The sequence below is a fragment of the Drosophila obscura genome, unplaced genomic scaffold (assembly GCF_018151105.1).
Source record: "Drosophila obscura isolate BZ-5 IFL unplaced genomic scaffold, ASM1815110v1 contig_73, whole genome shotgun sequence".
In the NCBI taxonomy this organism is placed as follows: domain Eukaryota; kingdom Metazoa; phylum Arthropoda; class Insecta; order Diptera; family Drosophilidae; genus Drosophila; species Drosophila obscura.
In genome coordinates this window covers 9,370,957-9,392,702 of record NW_024542865.1, presented here as the reverse complement: position 1 = coordinate 9,392,702, position 21,746 = coordinate 9,370,957, and the positions used below count along the sequence as shown (strand labels likewise).

General features: G+C 45.6%; 1 protein-coding gene across 1 annotated transcript; it reads right to left on the bottom strand.

The window, feature by feature from the left end:
* Window positions 1-306: 306 nt before the first annotated feature.
* Window positions 307-20,298, bottom strand: LOC111068674 (zinc finger SWIM domain-containing protein 8 homolog). The gene is made up of 8 exons (XM_022358328.2): window positions 18,514-20,298; window positions 6,583-6,825; window positions 6,353-6,516; window positions 5,975-6,285; window positions 1,105-5,895; window positions 703-1,041; window positions 476-625; window positions 307-395 (listed from the first exon to the last, which is right to left on the bottom strand). The coding sequence occupies exons 1-8, from the start codon at window positions 18,776-18,778 to the stop codon at window positions 329-331; spliced, it is 6,330 nt and encodes a 2,109-aa protein (XP_022214020.2). The 5' UTR covers window positions 18,779-20,298; the 3' UTR covers window positions 307-328.
* Between the last annotated feature and the right edge of the window lie 1,448 nt (window positions 20,299-21,746).

Below are 21,746 nucleotides of genomic sequence, written 5' to 3'. Positions count from 1 at the left end.
TTGTGGGCGTCTCCAGTAAATAATGTAGGGTTTTCCTGTGTAGAGTTGTTTTCCCTCCGGCCGAATCGTTGCTGGTTTTGTTGGTGTTGGTGTTGCTGCTGCTGCTGTCAATGCTGCTGCTGGTGATTGCTGCTGCTGTTGCTGTTGTTAGTTTGCTCTGTTGTTTTGCTTCTGAACTGCTGCCTGCATCTGTTTTCGATCCCGTTGTGGTGGCTGTTGCAACTGTCGTTGTGGTTGTGCCGCCGGCTGCTGCTGTTACCGCAGCCGCGGCCGCTGCTGCTGTTGCATTTGCCACTGCCGTCATCAGAGTGCAGGAGTCAAGTCTTTGTCATTTAGAATTGCTTTGGAGCGCCGCATTGATCTGTGTCCACAGTTCCTTCTTGCACGACTTCGATCTGTTACACAAAATAAATTAAAATTCGAAAACCGGTAAATAAAAAGCATCTATTTTCTTCTCCCATTAAATGGACCCCACCTCTTGATGGACTGCAGCCAGTCTTTGAACTGGGCACTGCCCTCCGGTGTTATCTGAAAAGCGGCCCTAGCGGCCACCACAATGCTGGCAAACTCCTCATAATCGCCCTGAGTCAGATGATACAGCTTCTGGTGTATGCACTGGATGTACCTGAGGGAACGAAACACAAAAATTCAGGGATCAAACATCAGGAATTCCTGGCATTGCCTGTTGTTCTTTCTACTCACATTTGCTGACACTTTTGCACAAGCGGCGTCAACGCCGAACGCAGATGCTGCATCACCAGCTGATGGTTATTCCTGCCCAGATAATGGGCCGACTCAATGGCCACATCGTGCAGCACAAACGGACTCACAATCGAGTTGACGGCACAGATGCAGAATTGATGGAGATACTGGGTGCCCAGCTTCTTGCTGATCCTCAGGAGCCATTTGACATCCTCGCCGTATGGCGGATTTCGGGCATATTTGGCCTGCGGACGATCATCGTGTACGCGTCGCGCCAGCGTCTCCATGGCCAGCATTCCCACATTGTAGGCGGCCAACAGATAACGCAATTGAGTGGATCTGTGGCAAAAGAGAACGATTTCGTTGACATATGTACCCCTAAATACATGGATAGATACTCACGTAAACTGATGTGGCTGACGCTGTCGCACTTGCGGCTGGGAGGGAGGTTGCTGCTGCTGTTGTTGCTGCTGGGGCGGAGGTGGTGGCGCCTGCTGCATGAATGGATACACGGGATGCTGATGCTGATGTTGGCGCATGGCTACACCCACGCCAACGGGCGGACCATTGGGCGGCGGTGGAGGCGGCGGTCCATAGTACCCTTGAGGTGGCCCCATCGGCGGTCCTGGAGGTCCCGCCTGCAGGGCCTGGTACGCCTGTGGTGGCAGTGCCTGGAACGCGCCCGGTGGTGGAGCCTGGAAAGCAGGCGGCGGCTGATGGCCCTGCACCGGATGACCCGGCGGCGCCTGACCAGACATCTGCACCTGTTGCTGCTGCTGTTGCTGCTGCTGTGTTGGCTGCTGTTGCTGCTGCGGCTGCGGCTGCTGCTGATATCCGGCATAGGCCTGGGGCGGTGGCGGTGGACCCGCGGAGATGTACATCTGCATCTGGCTCGGCGGATAGCTGAGATTGTGGTGATGCGCATAGATGCCCTGACAGAAGCTGTACGGCGCATACGGTGCCAGCCCGATGGGCGCCAAAGCGGCCACGCCCACACCTACGCCCACTCCAACGCCGGGCTGGAAGGCCTGCGGAGTGTTTACGGATGTTACCACGGGCGAGGGCACTGCCACGGACAGGGGACCAGCTCCTGGTCCTCCGGGATTTGACATTCCCAGCTGCTGCTGCTGTTGCTGCTGCTGCTGCTGTTGTTGTTGCTGCTGTTGCTGGGCCGCAGCCTGCTGTTGTTGCTGCTGCTGGTGAGCCGCAACCTGCTGCTGCATCTCGTGCTGCTGCTGGGATTCGATGAGGGCGCTCAAACTGACCGCCGAGTGGTCCATGGGATCCTCGTGCTGATCGTGCTCGCTGTTGTTGGGGGAGACGCGCAAATACAGCTCGTACCAGTAGCGTGCCACCTGGAAGAGCACCTCCGGATAGACGCCACCGCCCTTGGCCGCCGTCTCGACGGTGAGGCAGGCCCGTTCCAGCATCAGATCGCTCTGCTCCTTGCACTGCAGAATGGCGCGCTGTATCTCATTCGGATTGAGGGCGGCGGCATGCGGCAGCACGGACAATGCCAGCTCGGCGGCCGGATACACCATGTTGCTGTCCCAGCCGCGTGAAGCACGATCCGCCATACCAGCCGCCTCGGGCGGAGTCAAATGCGCCTCCCACGTGTCAATCAGGAAACTTATGGCCGGCGCTCCAATCTCCATGGCCTGGCCGAGTATCCACGAGACGTGCGAGGAGTACGTGCGCGACAGCCAGTTGGGGCTGACGCAGTTGTGCAGCCCGAGGGCGTAGAGGCCCAGCTGGAAGGCGCACATGTGCAGCGCCCGATGGGGTCCGTGGTGATTCTGGCTGGTGCTCGCCTGCGTGAACAGCGACGTGGAGCTGTTGCCGCCGGCCTTTGTCAGCACATTCTTGGCCAGTTCGAACATAAAGTGTGCGCTCGCCTCCGATGGTTGGTTGGGTATCGAGGGGTAGGCACGTTTGCCCTTGTATCGGCTCTCCTTGCTACGGCCGCTGCCATTGCTGCCGCCTCCGCCAGAGCCATTGGGATTACCATTGGGATTGCTGTTGTTGCCGCCGCCGCCGCCTGAGCTGCCTCCGGCATTGGCCCCCGTTCCAGAGTTACCCGCCTGTCCTCCTCCACCTCCTCCTCCGCCTGGTACCATGCCCTGTCCGGACTGGCTGCCCGCACTGCTGCTGGCCATGCTCAAGGCGCACATGCTCAGCTCCAGTTCCGCGCTGGTCGAGCTGTGTGGCCGGCTGTTGCCTCCGACGCTGCCATAGTCCGCCGGAAGCAGTTCGCAGAGATTGACAATGCCCGAGCCGGGATTGCAGCTTGATGATGCTCCTCCACCGCAGCCAGATCCTCCGCTTCCACCGCCTCCACCTCCATAGTCGTGCTCCTCGCGGCGTGAGGGCTGATTGCTGGGCGTCCGCACCGGGGGATTGCTGGAGTAGTATGCCGAGAGAAGCGGCGCCTTCAACAGGGTGTGTATATCCCTGTCCAGCAGCTTCTCCATGATCTTGGCTATCTTGCGTGGCTCATCCTTGTAGTGGTAGAGCAGCGATAGAGCCAGATCCCCGCGCTGTCGTCGCGTGCCCTCGCACAGCAGCGGATGCTCTGCCTCGGAGACATTGGCCTTCAGCCCCAGAGCGGCCACCGCGGCCTCAAAGCCCAGATTCTCGTCGTTGTTCTGCTTGTAGAGGAGCAGTCGTGAACTGCAGTTGACCAGGCTCTTGTTGGGCAGCGATCCCGCTCCCGAGGTGCCACTGGAGCCCACGCCGCTCTGCTGACTGAGCGTGACCAAAGCATCAAATATGAAGGTAGCCAGATTGATGGGCAGCAGTGCCTCGCCGCGGGTCTTGAATGTGCCGCTACGCAGCTGTTCGGCCCTCTCGCGTATCACCTGCAACTCGGCGGCGGCCAGGGGTAGCCGCTTGAGTAGCGCCAGTATGTCCGCCTCCTGATTGGCCAGCTTCACCTCCAGCGGCTTGGTGCTGGCCGGCGGCCTGGGCATTTCCAGCGCAAACAGGCATATCCGAAAGCCGATGTGATAGTGCTCCGAGTTCTCCGACAGCACCGTGCAGAGGAAGGCGCACTTGGACAGGGTGGCCGAGGCCACCACCGTCAGCTGATGGGAGATCGGATTCACGTTCTGCTTCTTGCCCTTCCGCTTGGGCACCGGCGGCAGCTCCAGCAACAGATTCGGGGGATTGGCCAGCATCTGTTCGGCCAGACGTACGGCCAGTATGCACGCCTCCTGACCATGTCCGTGGGCATGTAGTCCCTCGGCCCGGGCCAGCAGTATGTCCCACGCATCCTCTGTGGGCCGCACATTCGAGAAGATGTGGGGCTTGTCGTGGGCCACAGCCACCGCGGCAGCCAGGGCACGGGCTGCTGCAAAATTGGAGTGCGAGACGCTGCTGCCGCTGGGTGGATGGGGATTCAACGATGATCCTCCCAATCCCATGCCCATTCCTAGTCCTATGCCCATTGCCATTCCCATGCCGATGCCGATGCCTGCTCCTGGCAGGTGTGGCGTCTGCACAGCTGCCTGTGCCATGGCTGTGGCGCTGGAACCCGCGGCCAGTGCCGCTCGAGCCGCTGCCGAGGTGCTGGGCACAGGCGTTAGATCGCCTCCTGCTGGTATGGACACTCCTGCTCCCCCGCCGTTGCCGGGTGGCATGGCTCCGCCTCTGCCCACTGCTGCCTGGGCAAAGTCATCGCTGCTGCTGCTAAAGGACTCGTCCTTGCTCAGCCTTCGGGCTGGCTGCTGGGCGGCCACAACTGCCTCCTGTCCGGCCATCAGCATGGATGAGGTGGAACTATTGGAGCTGCCCGAAGCCGTCGATGCCGACGAGGAGGACGATGCAGACGAGGTATCCGAGGTGGAGCAAACTCCCTGCTCACCGGCTCCACCCACACCGCCGGCGCCTACTCCGCCGGGCCCCAGGCCGGGCTCGTCCTTGCTCTGCTGGGAGACGGCATCGAAGCTGCTCTGCGAATCGGACTCAGTGAGGGTGGACTTCTGGCCGGGCGCAGCCTGCGCCGGGGTGCAGTAATTGTGGCTGCTGCTGTTGTCGCCTCCAAAGTCGTCGTTCTCGCAGAATCCTTCGCTGCTGGCACTCGAACGATTGCCATCGGCACGACCAGCTGCCGCTCTTCGGACGCCGCCGCCGCCTCCTCCAACGATATTCGCACCCGTTCCAGATCCACTGGCTCCCGCTGAGGTGCTTGGCATTAGCTGCTGTGCGGCATCTGCATCGCCATTGGGCATGCCGCCACCTCCTGCGCCTGCTCCTCCGTTTGCAGCAGCCACTCCGCTCACACCGCTACTGCCTGCTGCGGCGGCCAGACCCAGTCCCGTTGAATATTGTCGACCCGCTCCGGCCAGGATGGCAGACGCCTCCAGGTCCGCGGGGCTGGCATAAAGTCGCTCGCGAAAGGGTCGATCCAGGCGCTGTTTGAAGGCGCCCGGATGCAGGCCACCGCCATGCTCATTGGAGGAGCTAAAGTAGTTGTAGTGCTTGTTGTTGCTCATCAAAGCCTGGGTGGCAATGAGCGTGCCTGGTGGAATGGCCGCGCCATCGCCTTTGATCTCCGTGTGCTTGAAGCAGGTGAATGGGGAATAGTAAATGGGATTCGTGTCGTGGGTGTGGGTAACGCCCGGTATTTGATAGTCCTCCCAGTCCAGATAGCACGCCTCAATGGCCGGCTTAAAGCCAATGAAGAGCTCCGTGTCGGAGCGTGAGTTTATCTGATGCTTGTTCGTGTACGAGGAGGGCATCATGCGGCTCTTCACCACCCGATCGAGTATCTTCAGATGCCAGGCCGTGAACTGGGCATGCAGCATGTCGCGCTCGTCCGGCGCCAGGCCGGGATTTAAAGCGGCCAGCCGCCACAATGCTACAATCTCATCGCACAGCGAACTGCACGCATGCTGCAGGGCCGTCGAATTGGAGTGCGTATTCGAGTGCTTGCCTCCGCTGTGGCCATGCGAGCCCATCATCAGGGCCAGCTTCGTTTGGAACCACCAGATGAGTATCTGATCGCAGGCCATACACTCCTCCGTGATGATCTCCAGCAAACGTACCGCATTCCGATCGCAACGCCTGTACATCTCCCTCACAATCGACAACAGATTCCACATGCCCTCGGGCTCTCTGCCGCGCAACGGTCGCAGCAAAGAGCTCCATTCGGCAGCCGCTGGGGGAGCCGAATTGGTCAGATAGTTGACATCACTGCAGAGGAGAGAGGGAGAGGGAGATTAGAGATTAGAGAGGTCCCTAGGACTAGGACAAAGGGTTCTTCGGACTATACCTAAACACAATGGGTGCGGGCAAACAGAATTTGATGAGTATCCGCTTGATGTTGTTGTGCAGCGTCTTCTCGTCCAGATACCAGCTGGTTTGGTCATTAATCGAGGCACCCGCCGTCGGATCTGGTGCCCCGCACACCGTATTGATGGCCGTCGGCTGGGCACTCAACAGCTCGTCCAGGAGCCGCTGTGCTGTGGGCAGAATCTGCTGCGGCAGCTCACTGATTAGATATTGGGCAAACTTCTGCAGCTGATCCCTTTGGAGACGTGTCAGGGACTCTGAAACAGGAGCACGTAGGCAGACCTCCTGCGGCTGTACAGAAAATAAGAAAATAAGTTTTATGGGGCATGTGTCTGGTGTGTACAATGGGGAGACTCACGCAATGGATGCGATGCAGACAGACTGCCACCACATGGGAGCACCAGTAGGCCGACGAGGTGCACGTACAATTGCAGGAGGAGATGCGACGCCGATCGAAGGTCACCGCCACATTAAAGTACGCACGCGGCGTCTGATTAACCACGCTGGCCGACAGATGAAAGCCTGTGGGAGCAAAATAAGCCTTTAATCAGCACTTCCGTTAGAGCAGGAAAGCAATTAAAATCTTACCTATCTGCAGGGGATCCTTGACAGCTCGCATGCGAAACAGTTGATCGCCACGATTGAACTCATCCGCCGAGCTATTGGCCAAGCAGGAGTACAGCCGTATGTCCTCCTCATTGTCGGGGAAACTCCAGAATGCGATGCGCAGCTGCAGTTGCTCCGGCACTGGTGGGTAGACATGCTCCACCAGCTCGAATGGTATGTAGGAGGCGACACAGCGGGCGGACAGTTCGGCCAATGTGGAAACCTCTGCGGGTATGGCAAAAAACAAAACAAAACAAAGGGAAAAATCAATTAAATGTGTCGGAAAAACAAAAATGTTACCTCAAAGGAGGCAAAGGTGCTTTGCCAGTCTCACAAATTCTAGGGAATTAAAGGACATTCCCCAAATTACATTCCACAAGATGATAGGGAGAGAGATCAAATGAAATGAAAATTACATTTAAATTTTAAGTTAGCCCCACAAATACCGTTAATATTAAATCATATGTTATAAATTTCCAGAGGCTTAAGTGAAAGCAATTCTAAGACCCCTCCCCGTCAGTATATGTACGTTCGAGAACAGCGGATAAATGTTACATACAATATCCATCCCATTCCAATATTACTCTGACAATTTTTAATTAGTGTAATTAAAGGAAAAACCGAATGCAAATGCCTGCCCATATTAAATTATTAAATGAAATTTCCCAGTCCGACTCATAGGTGGCCGCAATTCAAGGACATGCCATTTTAGAGCGAAGAGAGGAAAACAAATCAAATGAAATGAAAGATTTATGCTCATTCGCGCGGCGTTGCCATCCAGTACAAGTAGCTGTAAATAAAAGGACAACGGTAATCGGCATCGCTCTCTTCAAATTGCAATGCAAAAATGAATTGGAAAGGTCAGCATTTTTATGCTCTGGCGGCATTGCCAAACGGGAGAGTAGTATCATTGATTAAGGAGAATCAGAAATGACTAATTCCACATCTCTCTCCTTCTCCCTCACTCTCTCTTTCTCTCACACAATAATTAAAGGCAACCAAAGCAGAGAAAAGCCACACGCACTCTCTCTCACACACAGTGAGACAGACAGAAAGACATGACAGACGGACACACATACACACATGTCAGACATTTATTAATTAAAGAACTTTTTATATGGCGCACGGCCAATGACCAGGAGAGGCCAGAGCGCAGTCCGAGAAGAATGGGCATAAGAGCAGAGAACACAGAGAGGATAGAGAAGAGAGCAGAGCAGTGAAAAAGAGAGAGGTCAACAATGTGATGGTTGTCTCTGCTTCTTCGTTTGTACATACATATGTATACCGCCTGCATGCCTGTGCGTTTGTGTGTGCGTGAGTATCTTAGCCACGCATTTTTAGCCCTCTATTTGTTGTTAGGTGCTTCTCTCTCTTTGTGGACGTTATCTGTGCAGCAAAATTGAGTTGCACATAGATAAACAAAACAAACAAAAATTCAGCGAATTGGCATGCAAATAAACAAATGCAAAAGGCATTTGCTAGTCGACGTAAAGACCAACCCAACAATGGCCTGCATTTTAAAGGTCTCGTTCCCATTAGTTTGCTTTAAAGCTCAGAAGTAAAAATAAAAAAAAATCAAAAGCCCCCACGAGCAAATACAAAACAAAGAAGCAGCAGAAAACAGAACTGAAAGAAGATAAGTTTTCTTGTGTGTGTTTACCAAAAGGAGTGTTGGGGGGAGTGCAGCAACAACAACCAGAAACCTGCAACAACAACAAAAGTTCAAGTTCGCCCACGCAAAGAGAGAAGGTGGTGGCAGATTTAGATTAAGAAAGAGACAAAAAGCGAGTCTCTGAGCGGCAGAAGGTCGAGTCATCTAGAGAAAGAAGAGCATTTAAAATTTGACCGGAGAAACCAGATCCGAAAGCTTTCACTAATCATAATGGGTTAATGGACGGACTCCACTCTAGAACTTGGAGAGCACATGACCCAGCAGCCATAAGCCATGCTCCCATCATAAAAGCTCTCCTAACGGACAGGACTAAATGTTTTAGAAGCTATCTTACTTCTTGCTCTCTCTTCAGCGAACTTTCTTATTTCATATTCTTAAACACAAGAAGCAGGGACAGAGTCATAGGCCATACTCTGTTGTAATTATATCATTTCTTGTTTTTTTTAAGTTTTCTAATCTCCAATAATAATATTAAGTTGAGAAAAAACAATTTCTGAACAGAAAACTATTTACACAAAGAGCCACTGTATTTTCGATACTGCAGTTATGTATGCAGCTACTTTAAAATCTGTCATCTACATCTCTCTTCTTACAACTCCGTCACGAGTAAGAGTGTGTGTGAGCGAGAGAAAGAATGAGTAGCACTGCATCGCTGGAAGGGATCGGGATAGCAGCTTAAAATTAATTTCTTCATTCTAGCTACATATAATGATATCGGAGATTCGGCAATTTAGTAGATAGGGTTATTCTATACGATACCGTGTTTTCGGTTTTTCGTATCTTTAAAGTTGTGGATGCCACAGAATTTCGTCCTTTTGTGGGTGCGGAATGGGGCGGGGCAGAAAAGTGGGTACATATACATTATACATTATTATGGGGTTTCTTTTGTGCGTTACACACATCCACTTCGACCACAAATCTAATATACCCCTTAACTCTTCGAGCACGGATATACAAAATATTTTAACCATCCTGCGGGAAAAAACATCAATCTCTGGGCCATTAATTAATCAGTCGAAATCAATTTAAATTTTAAAATAGACCTACTAGATTTACCATATCAATTGCGCAGTTGGGACAATAGTTCAATTACAGTTCTTTATTAAGGATGTTACTCGTAATTAGTTTGTGGTAAGCAATATAAACTATTCCGACGATTTTCCACCGCCCCCACAATAATATGTGCATTTTATTGTTGAATATAAAATGACATGTCCCAAAAAAAAAGATCCATAGATACTAGAAAAGCTGCCGATGGTATTTGCTGGTGTTCGTTGATATTTTGCTAGCCGCTCGAAAAATATTTTAGTGTTCTATCTTCCGCCAGGTACCGTAGCAAACACAAACGTAAACATTTAAAAATGAGAACAGAAAACCAAATGAAATATTTAAATAATGAAGACAAATTGAATCTAATTAAGGCAGCTATATGAAGGACAATTATATGGATATTATAATTTATTATTTTTATGAATTCTTATGAATATAAAACAAATATTGTTTTCAAAATATGTTTTCAACACGGTGGTCGGTGGCGGTTGCACGGGATGCGTCGCCATCTGCTGCTTCTGATACAGACACATTCCTTTGGCAATAAATATTTTGGAGCCCAGGATATGTCTTGGGAAGAGCGACCCCAGGCGAACAAGTGCAATTCATTATCTTTGTTTACTTAAAACAAAACCAAACAGCTGTCTGAGCAGTGTAACCGTAGGGTATGCAGTGCACACCTTTGGTTACACCACTGACCGCTAGAAGACTATATGAATTTTTTTTTGCTAGCAAACAGTTCTTTGAATTACTAGGCTTTAGCTTAAAATATTTCAGCCCTGTTCGCCTATCTTGTGAACTATCACCACTAGCAACAACAACAACAAAACATGTTTACAATTAAAAAATGGAGGGAAAATGTAAATTTGCATATAGTACCTAAAAATAATACTTTTAGCCAATATTATCATAAGATGTGAGATTGATATGACTTAATTTAATTAAGGCAGTCGAATGAATACCGATTATATGGATATTATTATTTATTAATCTTATATCCGGTCTGATTTTAAAAATTTAAAAGGAAATAAAAAGCATGTTGATCGCATTTCTGTCCCGCTGGATCGGATTTATTCAATATTGCAGTGTGCATTGTCGTAATCCAGCTCCACAGCACCCACAAATAAGATATTACTGCTTGCTTTAATGCAAAATTTGAAATTTTCACAGATTTCTGTTTCTAAAGCCTAGAATTCAGATCCAAACGAGAAGGAACGTGTGAGTCGCTTCTGGGGACGCGACTCTACTTATACCCGTACTCAGTCAGTATACACATTTTTGAGCATGATTTTTTAGAATTTTAGAATTAAAAAAAAAAATTTACATATTTAGTTTTTTTGCTACATCTGTTACTTACATCTACATCTACTATGAATATTATACATCAACATGTAGATTATAAATTTATTATTTAGCGAGCGAGAAAGAGAATTAGCATTCAGATTCAGCAATCTGGTAGATATGGTCATTCTCTAGGATACTGCGTTTTTAGTTTTATCGTATCTTTAAAATTGTGCCTGTCACAGATTTCCGTCCTTTGTGGGGCGGAAGGGGGTGGGGCGAAATTTTGAAATACACTTGTAGCAGTGTGATATCACATAAGTCTGGAAACCAAATTTGGTTCCTCTAGCTTTTATAGTCTCTGAGATCTAGGCGCTCAACAAGACGGACAGACAGATGCTGATCAAGATTATATATACTTTATGGGGTCGGAAACGTTTCCTTCTCTGCGTTACACACATCCACTTTTACCACAAATCTAATATACCCCTTAACTCTTTTTTGAGTACGGGTATAAAAAGGTCGGTATATACTAGAAAAGTATCCGAAGTATTTGCTGGTATGTTTCTACCCACCTCGAAAGTTATATCAATTTGATATATTTTGCCAGCAAACAAGAAGCAAAAATTGCAATATGAGAACAAAAACCAAATGAAATATTTAAATAATGAAGACTGCCTGAACAGCCTTCCGATTATTCTGTGCTTAGAAAAAGAGCCCAAAGTATACGGCTATACAAAACTTAGCTTTAAAAACGCCTCGTTGTTTTCGGGTACATCTATCTCCCAAATGTCCCAAACCGCTTCTCAACAAACATAGAATATATATTTTTATTTAAAACATTGATTGGATTTAGTAGAAGCAGTCACAAATGACCAAGCATCAGTGTTTTCAAAACAAATATCCATTCCAATAAAAGTCTCCTCGTCAATGTTAGCCTCATTATCATCATCCATGTCCAGCAACATGATTATCTTAGATTGCAACCATTGCAATGTTATTTATATTCATATTAATTATAAATATGAAAAAATTTTCACCGCATGCAATTGTGAGCATCAGCTGTTTCTCATGGATGGTGGATGATGTCAGTGTAAATCGGTTTTACACATCTATCCAAAATTCCCACCGTTCCCCCGGGATGGGCTCAGTGTGCAGAGGGCATTATGCCCATGAGAAACAGCTGATGCATGCGGTGAAAATTTTTTTCACATTAAAATTAAAATCGGAAGGCTGTCAGCCCATAGCGTGTGTAATATCCTGCATGAGTTTTTCGAGAGCATACCAGAGGATAGTCCACAAACCGAGTTCTGTGCCTGAGCCAATTCTGACATATCAGATGTTTTGCTGTGGTTTTTTTTACCATATTTTTGTCTGGCATTACATTTTCGTAGTGAATTACGATTTTTTGGTGTGAATGTCAAATATTTATGGTTGCATTTGACAATAATAGAAAAAATACCGCACAGAAACTTGCGAATTAGGAACATCCCAGAGGGATTGTGGAATATCTGGGAAATTTGCGGAACGGCAAAACCTTACGGACCATCCCAGAAATGGATGGTGGATGGTCGCCAGTGTGAAAAGACTATAAAGCCTAGTACGCAGACCCCCTAAATTTTCCGTCGATCGAATGGGCTATATATTCCGCTCGGTGCACAGTGTGACCAAAGTGGGTTACATGTTTACACTGTTTTGTATTTGCTTATACCCTCTTCACACTGAGCCAATACCGGGGGAATGGTGGGAGTTTTTGAAAGATGTGAAACACCGATTCACACTGTCACCAAAATTTGGTGCGGAGGAAAATGTGTTTACTTTTATAATTTAAATGAATATTAATAATATTGCTAGGGTTTTGAATGTTATTCCAGTTATTCCACATCTGGGATGTTCCTAATTCGCACGTTTCTGTGCGGTATTTTTTCTATAATTGTCAAATGCAACCATAAATATTTGACATTCACAAACAAAAAATCGGAATTCACTACGAAAATGTAAACAATGAAAATCAGGAAAATGGTAAAAAACAACAATAAAACATCTGAATTGTCTCAGGTACACAACTCGGTTTGTGGACTATGCTCTGGGATCCTCTCATTTATGAATTCTCTGCAAAACTCATGAAGGATATTGCAAACGCTATGGGCTGACAGCTTTCCGACTGTTCTGTACTCAGAAAAAGAACCCAAAGTATACAAAGCTATGGCTATACAAAACTTTCCTTAAAAAACGCCTCGTTTTCGGGTACATCTTTCTCCCAAAATGTCCCAAGCCGCATATCGAAAAACATAGAATATATTTGTATTTAAAACATTGATTGTATTTAGTAGAAGCAGTCACAAATGGCCACGCTTCAGTTTTTTCAAAACTTAGATCGATTTCAATAAATTTTCCTCGTCAATGTTGATCACATTATTATCATCATCCATGTCCAGCAACATGATTAGATTGTGCAAGAATATATTTTGGTGCTGAATTAAATTCACAACCATTGCAATATTATTAATATTCATTTACATTATAAAAGAAACAAATTTTCCGCCGCACCAAATTGTGTGCATCAGCTATTTTTCATGGATGGTGGATGGTGCCAGTGGGAATCGGAGTTTCACATCTGTCAAAAATTCCCACCGTTCCTCATGGATGTGCTGTGTGGGAAAAGGCTATGAGGCCAAGATTGAAGAGGAGAATTTATTGGAATGGGTATCTGTTTTGAAAACACTGAAGCGTGGTCATTTGTGACAGCTTCTACTGAATCCAATCAATGTTTTAAATACAAATATATATTCTATGTTTGTTGAGAAGCGGTTTGGGACATTTGGGAGATAGATGTACCCGAAAACAACGAGGCGTTTTTAAAGCTAAGTTTTGTATAGCCGTATACTTTGGGCTCTTTTTCTAAGCACAGAATAGTCGGAAGGCCGTCAGCCCATAGCGTTTGCAATATCCTTCATGAGTTTTGCAGAGCATTCATAAATGAGAGGATCCCAGAGGATAGTCCACAAACCGAGTTGTGTACCTGAGACAATTCAGATGTTTTGTTGTTTTTTTCCCATTTTCCTGTCTTTCATTGTTTTTTTTTTTTTCCCCCCAAAAAAAAAAAAAAAGGGGGGGGTAAATTTTGGGAAAAAGGGGGGGGAAGGAGGAAAGGAAAATCCCCCCAAAGAATGATCAGTAGTTTCGTAGTGAATTCCGTTTTTCTTTGTTGGGGGGGGGGGGGGGAGAAAAGGGGGGAGGGAGGGGAAAGGGGGTTTCTAGGCCAAGGGGGGGGGGGAACGCCAGAAGGGGGAGTTGAATTTGGGCCCGCCCCCCCCCCCCCCCAAAAAAAAAAAAACGGGGGAGGAAAAGATAAAGAAAAGAAAAAAAAAACGAGAGAGAGAATGTCAAATATTTATGGTTGCATTTGACAATTATCGAATATTTATAGCCATTAAAAAAACAACATGCTGCACGTTGAAGTAGTCTGCTGAAATGTGGAATATTTTGATTTATATTTGGCAGGAGAGTATTGAGGGTTTGCAAAGACCTCGGAAGAAATCTCATATTTATATGGAGATGGCCCCGTCCATGATAGCGGCTGAAATCGAACATATCATGCATGTAAATATCTACGCCAGGTCTCGTCGAATTCATTAATTTTTGACTCGTTAATTTATTTGTAACAACATTACTAACTTCAGAAAAATAATTTTGTGTTACTAGAAAGTCATCAATACTCCGATAGACTGAATTAGAAGTGGTTCGGAGAGAAGCTGCTTTGCTTCCCATAAAATGTAGACATAAAAAGGCTGAAACGCCAGCACTGAACAGGCCAGCTCTTTGTTTTGTTTGTTTGTTTGTTTTCTTCCCCTCGTTCGTTCGCATTTTTCGCTCTCGTTCGTACTCGGGCAAGCTGCAAGACCGCTCCGTTCGTGCGCCGTGACGACGAGTCGTTTTGCGTCGTGGTCGTCGCTTAATTTTCAGACACTTTGGCACCATTTTATTCAAAGTCATTTTCTGCAAGCGTTAACTTATTGCTCATGCCAATCCCTCCTTATATACAGACAGACACACCTCATACCACCATAAATGTAAAAACAATTTTAGCCTTACTCATTTCAATTCCATTTGCCTCAACAGAAAAATAAAAGAAACGACAAAAAATATAAACATACCAAATAAAACAATTAAATGCATTTGTCAAATGAAAAATAAACTTAGTTAAAGTAGGGGAGCGGGCTTGGGCCTGGAAGTTAATGCTGATTCCATTATCCCTGCGGAGTCGGCCAGAATGAGCAGAAAAATTTGATTCAAGAAGGTTTAATAACCGATTCGTTTGTGTTTCTTTCAGCTGGTTCAAGGCTATTGCTTCAAACAGGTTTGTTTTGTATTGTTTTCCGTTCTTCTTTATATGCAGGTACTCTCCTGACTGTTCCCCTATTTATTTCAGCTCGCCTCAGGTCTGGTCTGGTCGGCTCTACTCTTTCTTTGCCCTATTCCTCTTTGCGATTTTTCATATGCATTTCAATTTTTTTTCCATTTGCAACGAACAAGAAATGTAACAATAATAATACTCGTAATAATAAAAACGAACCTCATGCTCCAATTATTTTTGTTATTACGGAACGAATTCCCAAAACAAAGTTGGGCAAGAGGTGCTGTAGATTTCTGTAGTACGATTGTGCATCCGATCCCCGTCATAAATTGAACAGCCTTCGACTGCTACGTTCCCTGGCTCCGCAGATAGTAGTCGTGCCGAAAATGATGCTCGTTCACACTACATATCCCATATGGGCTATTGGGTAGGACCGCGTTCTGACCCTCTCCCTAAGGGCCGGAATTCGATTCCCGGTATGTTTTTCAGCTTTTTTGTTTTTGTAATGTTCAACAAAGTTTTTTGTGTTGCCTGCATGTTTCGGGTTTTGTCTGTTGTTCGACATGACAAATTCAGGTTATACAGAACAAAAAGTTTGGCTCGAAAAAGAAACAAAACAAAAAACCGAGAGAAAACAGAGAGATAAACTGAGGAGAAAAAAGAGGTCAAAATGCAAACCATAATTTCCATGTGTGTGTTTAGCGTACTGTGGTGGGTCTGGTCTGTCTTGCATATGTTCGTGTAATTGTTGGGGCTGCGGAAGTGCACGAAACTGATATGCACAGCGAAAAGTATGAAAAACTGAACGCATTCCCGTTGGGTCGAGCGAAACTTAATTCGAAATTGACACACACAGCCCTCGACCCACTAATTAGATGATGACATGTGGCAACGCCAAGCACTTAACACGCACACATACTCGTATGTCATGCCATGCCCCCCACTAACGCAGAGTTGCACTGTCAGCAATGCAGCGTGACCGATACACGGTTCATTTGGGGTCGTCACATATCGAAAAAATATATATGTATAACAATATGCTACATACATACATAATATTTATATGTACATATATGTACAATGTACAAACTGAAAATATATTATTTAAAAAATGTAATACAAACTAATTATGTAGGTTCGTTGCATATTGAACATATTAATGAATATACAAAGATATTTTTTAGAAACAAATGGAACAATCCCCGCAGCATTTCGAGAATTTTTATTGGACTGAGGAGGTTCGACTGAGATTAAGTTTTTTAGCAACAATATATGTACATATGTAAGCATATATCCTGGGGATCAAATAAAATCAGTTTTCTCCCTGTCGCTCCTATTCACGTGATCCAGGCTGTCTGCAAAAGGGAGAATGGAATCGTTCATGTCGCTTCATGTCTTCATTTTTATTACATCCCCCTCGGGCAGGTGTTGGGTGTGTACGGTGCGGTGTTGTGGTGGTATCCTTGAAAAGGTTCTTTGACACAACACAACGAAGCACTGGAGCAGGCAAGGAATAAGAAGATAGGGGAAAAAGAAGATGAAACAGACGGGGACGTTAGCGTCAGCTTCACTACTGGCAGCGACATAATTTTGAGGCAATTTTGTTGTTGTTTTTGTTGCGTTTTGCGGTTATTGTCCTTCGAGCATAAAAATGCAGCTGGCATTGCCTACACGCACACATACACACACACCTAGACGAGAGGATGAACGAATGAAAGGTGTATTTTAGAAGGTGCGGCTTTTGCTTTTTCACTCTTAATTCTGCTCCTGTTTGAATGGCTATCTTGGGAGTAGTTTCTCTGCAATTTCTCACTCAAGTGTAAATACACCTTTGATTGATGATTGCCCCTCTGACGAGGTGTCTTAATAAAAAGCCATGCATTCCCTCTCTCTCGCCTACACTCTCTTCTAGATATGTGTCTGCAGGAACCTTGCCTATTATTATCATATTTCGAAATATCTCACCCAATATTAACACACCATGCCACCATCTGCTAAACTACATGAAGATGGCTTTACATATATTTCTCCCTTTTTCTCTCTCTCTCTCACTGTATGTTGTCCTCTCCCCAAGGCTACTGGACGCTCTCTACAAAAATCTTACAAAGAATTAAACGAAGACCGAGAAGCTATGAGACGCAAGCAGACCAGCAGCTAGCAGCGCAGTCGCAGTCAAAGATGACATGCTGATAATGCTGCTGCGTCGGCGCACAGGATACAAGAGAGTGTAAAAAAGTCTCTAGCTTTGAAAGGCCCAAACAAAAAAAAACACACACAGAGTAAAAAAATACGTAATAAGCCACAAGACAAGAAAAGAAACAGAAACAAAACAAGAGGCAAAAAACGTAACTAACAAAAGTCGTGATTTTGACTTTAGCGATAAGTAGGAGAGGACATTGGACGGATATTTCAGGGCTGTTTTGTTCTTTTTCTGAGGTAAGAAGGTACATAGGTGAGGCAAGACAAGGTAGGGCTCAGACCCCAAAACAGGCAAGACAATTGCAAGGTACAAGGCAGAAACTCAATGTAAGTGTGGTTGTTGTTGTTGCTCTTAAGCCAATTTTACACAATTTACAAAAGAGCGAAGAAAAGGTCATGCGTATGATTTCAGACAGACACACAGAGCAGTGTTGCCAGATCATCGACGAGCCGCGAAGAGAAGAAACAGCAAAGCGAATTTGTAGTTTTACTTCTAGTACACGACGCAAGATAGTATCTACTAAACGTAAACAAACTATAAGTCCTGGCGAACAGTGGCTTGTCCGTACACGCATATCACAAGAAAAATAGCTAGATAAGCGACCCCTCTCGGTATTTCAATGCCACAACACAAAGAAGTTATTTCTATATTGATATCCGTTGTTGTTGGTGGAAAACATTGATTGGTAGTTAACGGAAATATGTTGACAAGTCAGATTTCTCTAGTGAAGGAGTAAGTCTCCATTTTGTCAACTCCCTGATTAGGACAGCGGTTTTCAGGCTTTTTAAATTTTGGAGCAGTCCATCTAAAATAACAAAAAAAAAAAACCTTTGTATACAAAACTCGAATATTAAGCATTAACATTACCCCTCATGCACACGCAATGCATATTGTTTTTGGAATTCTCGAGCATTATCTTTTAATGCATTCCCTTGTACGTCTCGAGTTCAGGACAAGGACTATTGGATTATAAATACAGTGGATTACAGACTTTCGGTTTTTCGGCGGTGCGTTTGCTCCTTCTCTAATTATTCTACAATCGGTAGCGAATTCCATCTTTGTAGTTGGACCTGAGCAGGAGTTCGAGCTCTAGTTTCTCTCAAATGAATCCTGCTCAACTTTACATAAGAGCGGACAAGCTATATATACATACATATTAATTTAGATAAGAAAAAGCAGCTTAAAATTGTTTAGTTCCATTTAAACGCTCACCAAATATAAATCTTACATATAAATTATAAAAAAATACAATACATTTAAATTTCGCCAAAAAAAAAGTTAATTTTTGTGTGTGTTCTAAACTATAGTTTCAGATCTGGGTTTATATCCCAATAAAAAAAAGCTTCCACTCACCATGATATCTGCCGCAGGCTGACATCGTTACCATAGCTGAAGTGCTTCCGCTTGGTCCGCACGAACCAGGTGCGCCGGCTCCCATTCCGCCGACCGATCCAAATGGAGCCATACCCAGACCGAGTCCGGCACCGGGTCCGCCAGCCGCATTGGTGGGCTTCTTCCAGCCGCGCCAATTGTTGCACAACGATTCGGGCTCTGAGCTCCAGCTGCACAGCGAGTCCTCCTCGAACCGGATGGAGTCATCGAAGCTGAAGCGGTCCATTTCCTCGGGATTCCATTCATTGGCACCGCCACCGCCTACTCCACCGCCGGCGTTTGCTTCGGCGCCAGCGCCTGCACCTCCTCCGTTGCCACCGCCACCACCACCACCTCCGCCTGCTCCCCCGCCATTATTGTTGTTGTTTCGGTTGGAGGCAGTGGCCACAGAAGGACCTGCGTGTCCTCCGTCCCCTCCTCCTCCGGCACCGGAGTCGCCTCCTCTGTTGTTGCTGCTGCCGCTGCGATTCGCCAGCGTGAGGCTGAGATTGTAATTGGTGTGTGTGGGTGGGTGTGTGTGTGTGTGTGTGTGGGTGTTGCTGCGCTGCTTCTCCTTCGAGCGCTCGTTTGAATTCTTGTAGTTTTGTGGCTTATATATTTTATTTGTTAATTATATTATTTTACTTGTTTTTGGATGGATGAAATTCTCGAATGCGTTAACGCTCAATTGAAATCGTGTAAAAGGCGAATTTGATGTTGAGCGTTCTTGACGATGTTTTTCCTTTTTGTTGTTGTTTGTTTTACTTTGACTTTTGCATTTTATTTAACATTCCTTTTACTTTGCGATGTGATTTTACCGTTATTGTATATTTTGGGGTTTAAGAATTCTTTAAATTGATTTAAAAACTATTTCTTTTTCATTGTATATATGTACAAAATACATTTATTTCGTCGACGGCGGCTCTGGCTCTGCCTGTGTCTGCGTCGACTGCGAGCGCGACTGCGATTCCCACTGCCACTGCTGCTGCTTCTGACGCTGCTGCTGCTGCTATTGTTTGTTGTCGTTGTTGTTGCATGTGAATTTTTCTTACCCCCCACTGAAGCAGTGGCCTGGGGGGGAGAGAGCAACACCAAACCAAAAGACAGAGAGAGAATGGGAGAGAGAGATTCGACGACGACTGCCAAAAATAAGAATGGTCGCGGGAGAGAGGAGGGGAACAACGCCAAAATGGCCAATTTGTAGGGGAATCGCTGTGCTCCGTTTCACTCTTTCCACACACCGTACACTGCTGCACCACACAGTACCGCTCCTTCGACCACTGCCAGGCAACCTTTAATTATTTTTCGCTTTTATGCTTTGGCTCATCTTCGGCGCTCCTGTTTTATCCTTCCTTCACTCACTTTACTTGTGTTGTGTTGCTGTGGAGTGTCTCTTTACCGCGAAACCTGCGCGCGCTCTCCTTCTCTCTCGCTCACACGCTTGTCGATTTTCACTGCCTTTTTGCCTTCTTTCTTTGTGTATATGCGCTGCGCGTTGCTTTTTCGTGTGTGTGTGTGGGTTGTATGTGTGAACGAAATGCGTTCAAAGAGAACGTTGAGAAAAAAAACCTTTTTTCTTCTGCGTTATTTTGCCCCGTTTGTCCGTGTCCAGAAATTGTTTCAACTTGTTCAACTGCACTCAGCACTTAATTGTCGTTCCAATCGATGTTAATTAGAGCTTCGAGTTACGATTTGTTTGATTTAACACACACTTTTTAAATAATACACGGACGGGGCTTTGTTTTTAGCCAGCCATCCAGTGTGACCGCGGATTTATCGATAGGATATACCCGCCTGACCCTCAGCAACATACCAACAAATTTATTAAATATACCATAATATATACCGAAATGGTGAGGAACGAACTTAACCCACAAACCGCAATTCGAACCGGAACTGGCAACAAGTTCACCGAAACGAATATGAAAAATATTCATTTAGTGTAAAATATCAGATGTAATATATTCAAAACTAAATGCTGCGATTTACCAAATGTTGTGCAACTTTTTTAATTTTGCAGAAAATTTACCATTCATATTGCTACACGAAGAGTGACCATACAATTTACTGTGAATTCTTTAATATTTCTTGGATTACAAAGGCTGCTTAAATTAAACAAGTTTCCCAGCATTTTTTTCATAGAATCTTAGGTATCTTAGAATCTTGGATACCAATCCACAATTAAAACGAATATTAAAATTGGGAATTTATTTTTCAACGCTATATTTACGCTATTTTTTAAATGAGAAGATATATTTCGGTATATTTCTGAGGGTCATGCGGTATATTTAATCGATGTGTTCGCGGTCACACATACCTCGTAGAGCTGGGAATAAAATCGATTTTCGCAGAATCGATTTTTTTCAATCTTTTAGACAAAAACATCGATTTAATCGATTTAATCGATTAAATCGAATATAAACACATTTATTTTTTAGATCCATTGTTTTCTTTTATTGCTCCAGAACCCACTGGTTCCTGCCTGCAAATTACAATTTGTTTACGTTGCTAGCCTTTAAGGAGGCTCGTCTATCTGATATGAGTATTCCAGCTCGACTGAACATCCTCTCATCATAGCCTTTTTACACTGGGCGCGTCTGCTATCGATATCGGCATAGACGCAATGAAGCAGAAAAGGCGTTTACATTGGAAGACGTGCGTCTTGAATTTGGATTTGGGTGTTTGATGACAAGGAAAGATACACAAATTTTTGAAAATCAACAGAATTAAGCAAGACGTCAGGAAAATGGACGAAAAAGAATTGATTCTCATATTTAAATATTATTTTCAGACATTTCATTGTAGAGTTTGTGGGAGTTCTTCTTCAAATTATGAAAACCACCGAAGTTCGTCTCCAGCAGTGTCTTAATGGCATCAGGGGGTCAGAAAAATTTCATATGATAATAATACAATCAGTTTCAAGTATTTTATTTAATGACTTTATGTATATTTTCACCTTTTTGCACAATCATACATTTTTAGCGCCAAAATTTGATTTTTGATCTACAATTTTTTGTTGTTATTAGTGGTGATAGTTGCGCTGATAGGCAGAAAATACCAAAAATTAGCAAAAGCAATCGAATATATCGAATAGACGCACATGAATCAGACACTGACGCAACTTTTTGCCACCACTAGGGCCCTATGCTTAACCTATGTAAAAAAAACTGCGTCTGCGGCAAGACGCAAAGAAGCATGACGCAGCTCCAGTGTAA

Coding starts and splice junctions, on each gene's coding strand:
- LOC111068674 (XM_022358328.2), bottom strand. CDS start 18,778: ATGGACCGCTTCAGCTTCGATGACTCCATCCGGTTCGAGGAGGACTCG. Junction 5,896..5,974: donor CCCGCACCCATTGTGTTTAG/GTATAGTCCGAA, acceptor TCTCCTCTGCAG/TGATGTCAACTATCTGACCA. Junction 626..702: donor GTGCAAAAGTGTCAGCAAAT/GTGAGTAGAAAG, acceptor TCGTTCCCTCAG/GTACATCCAGTGCATACACC.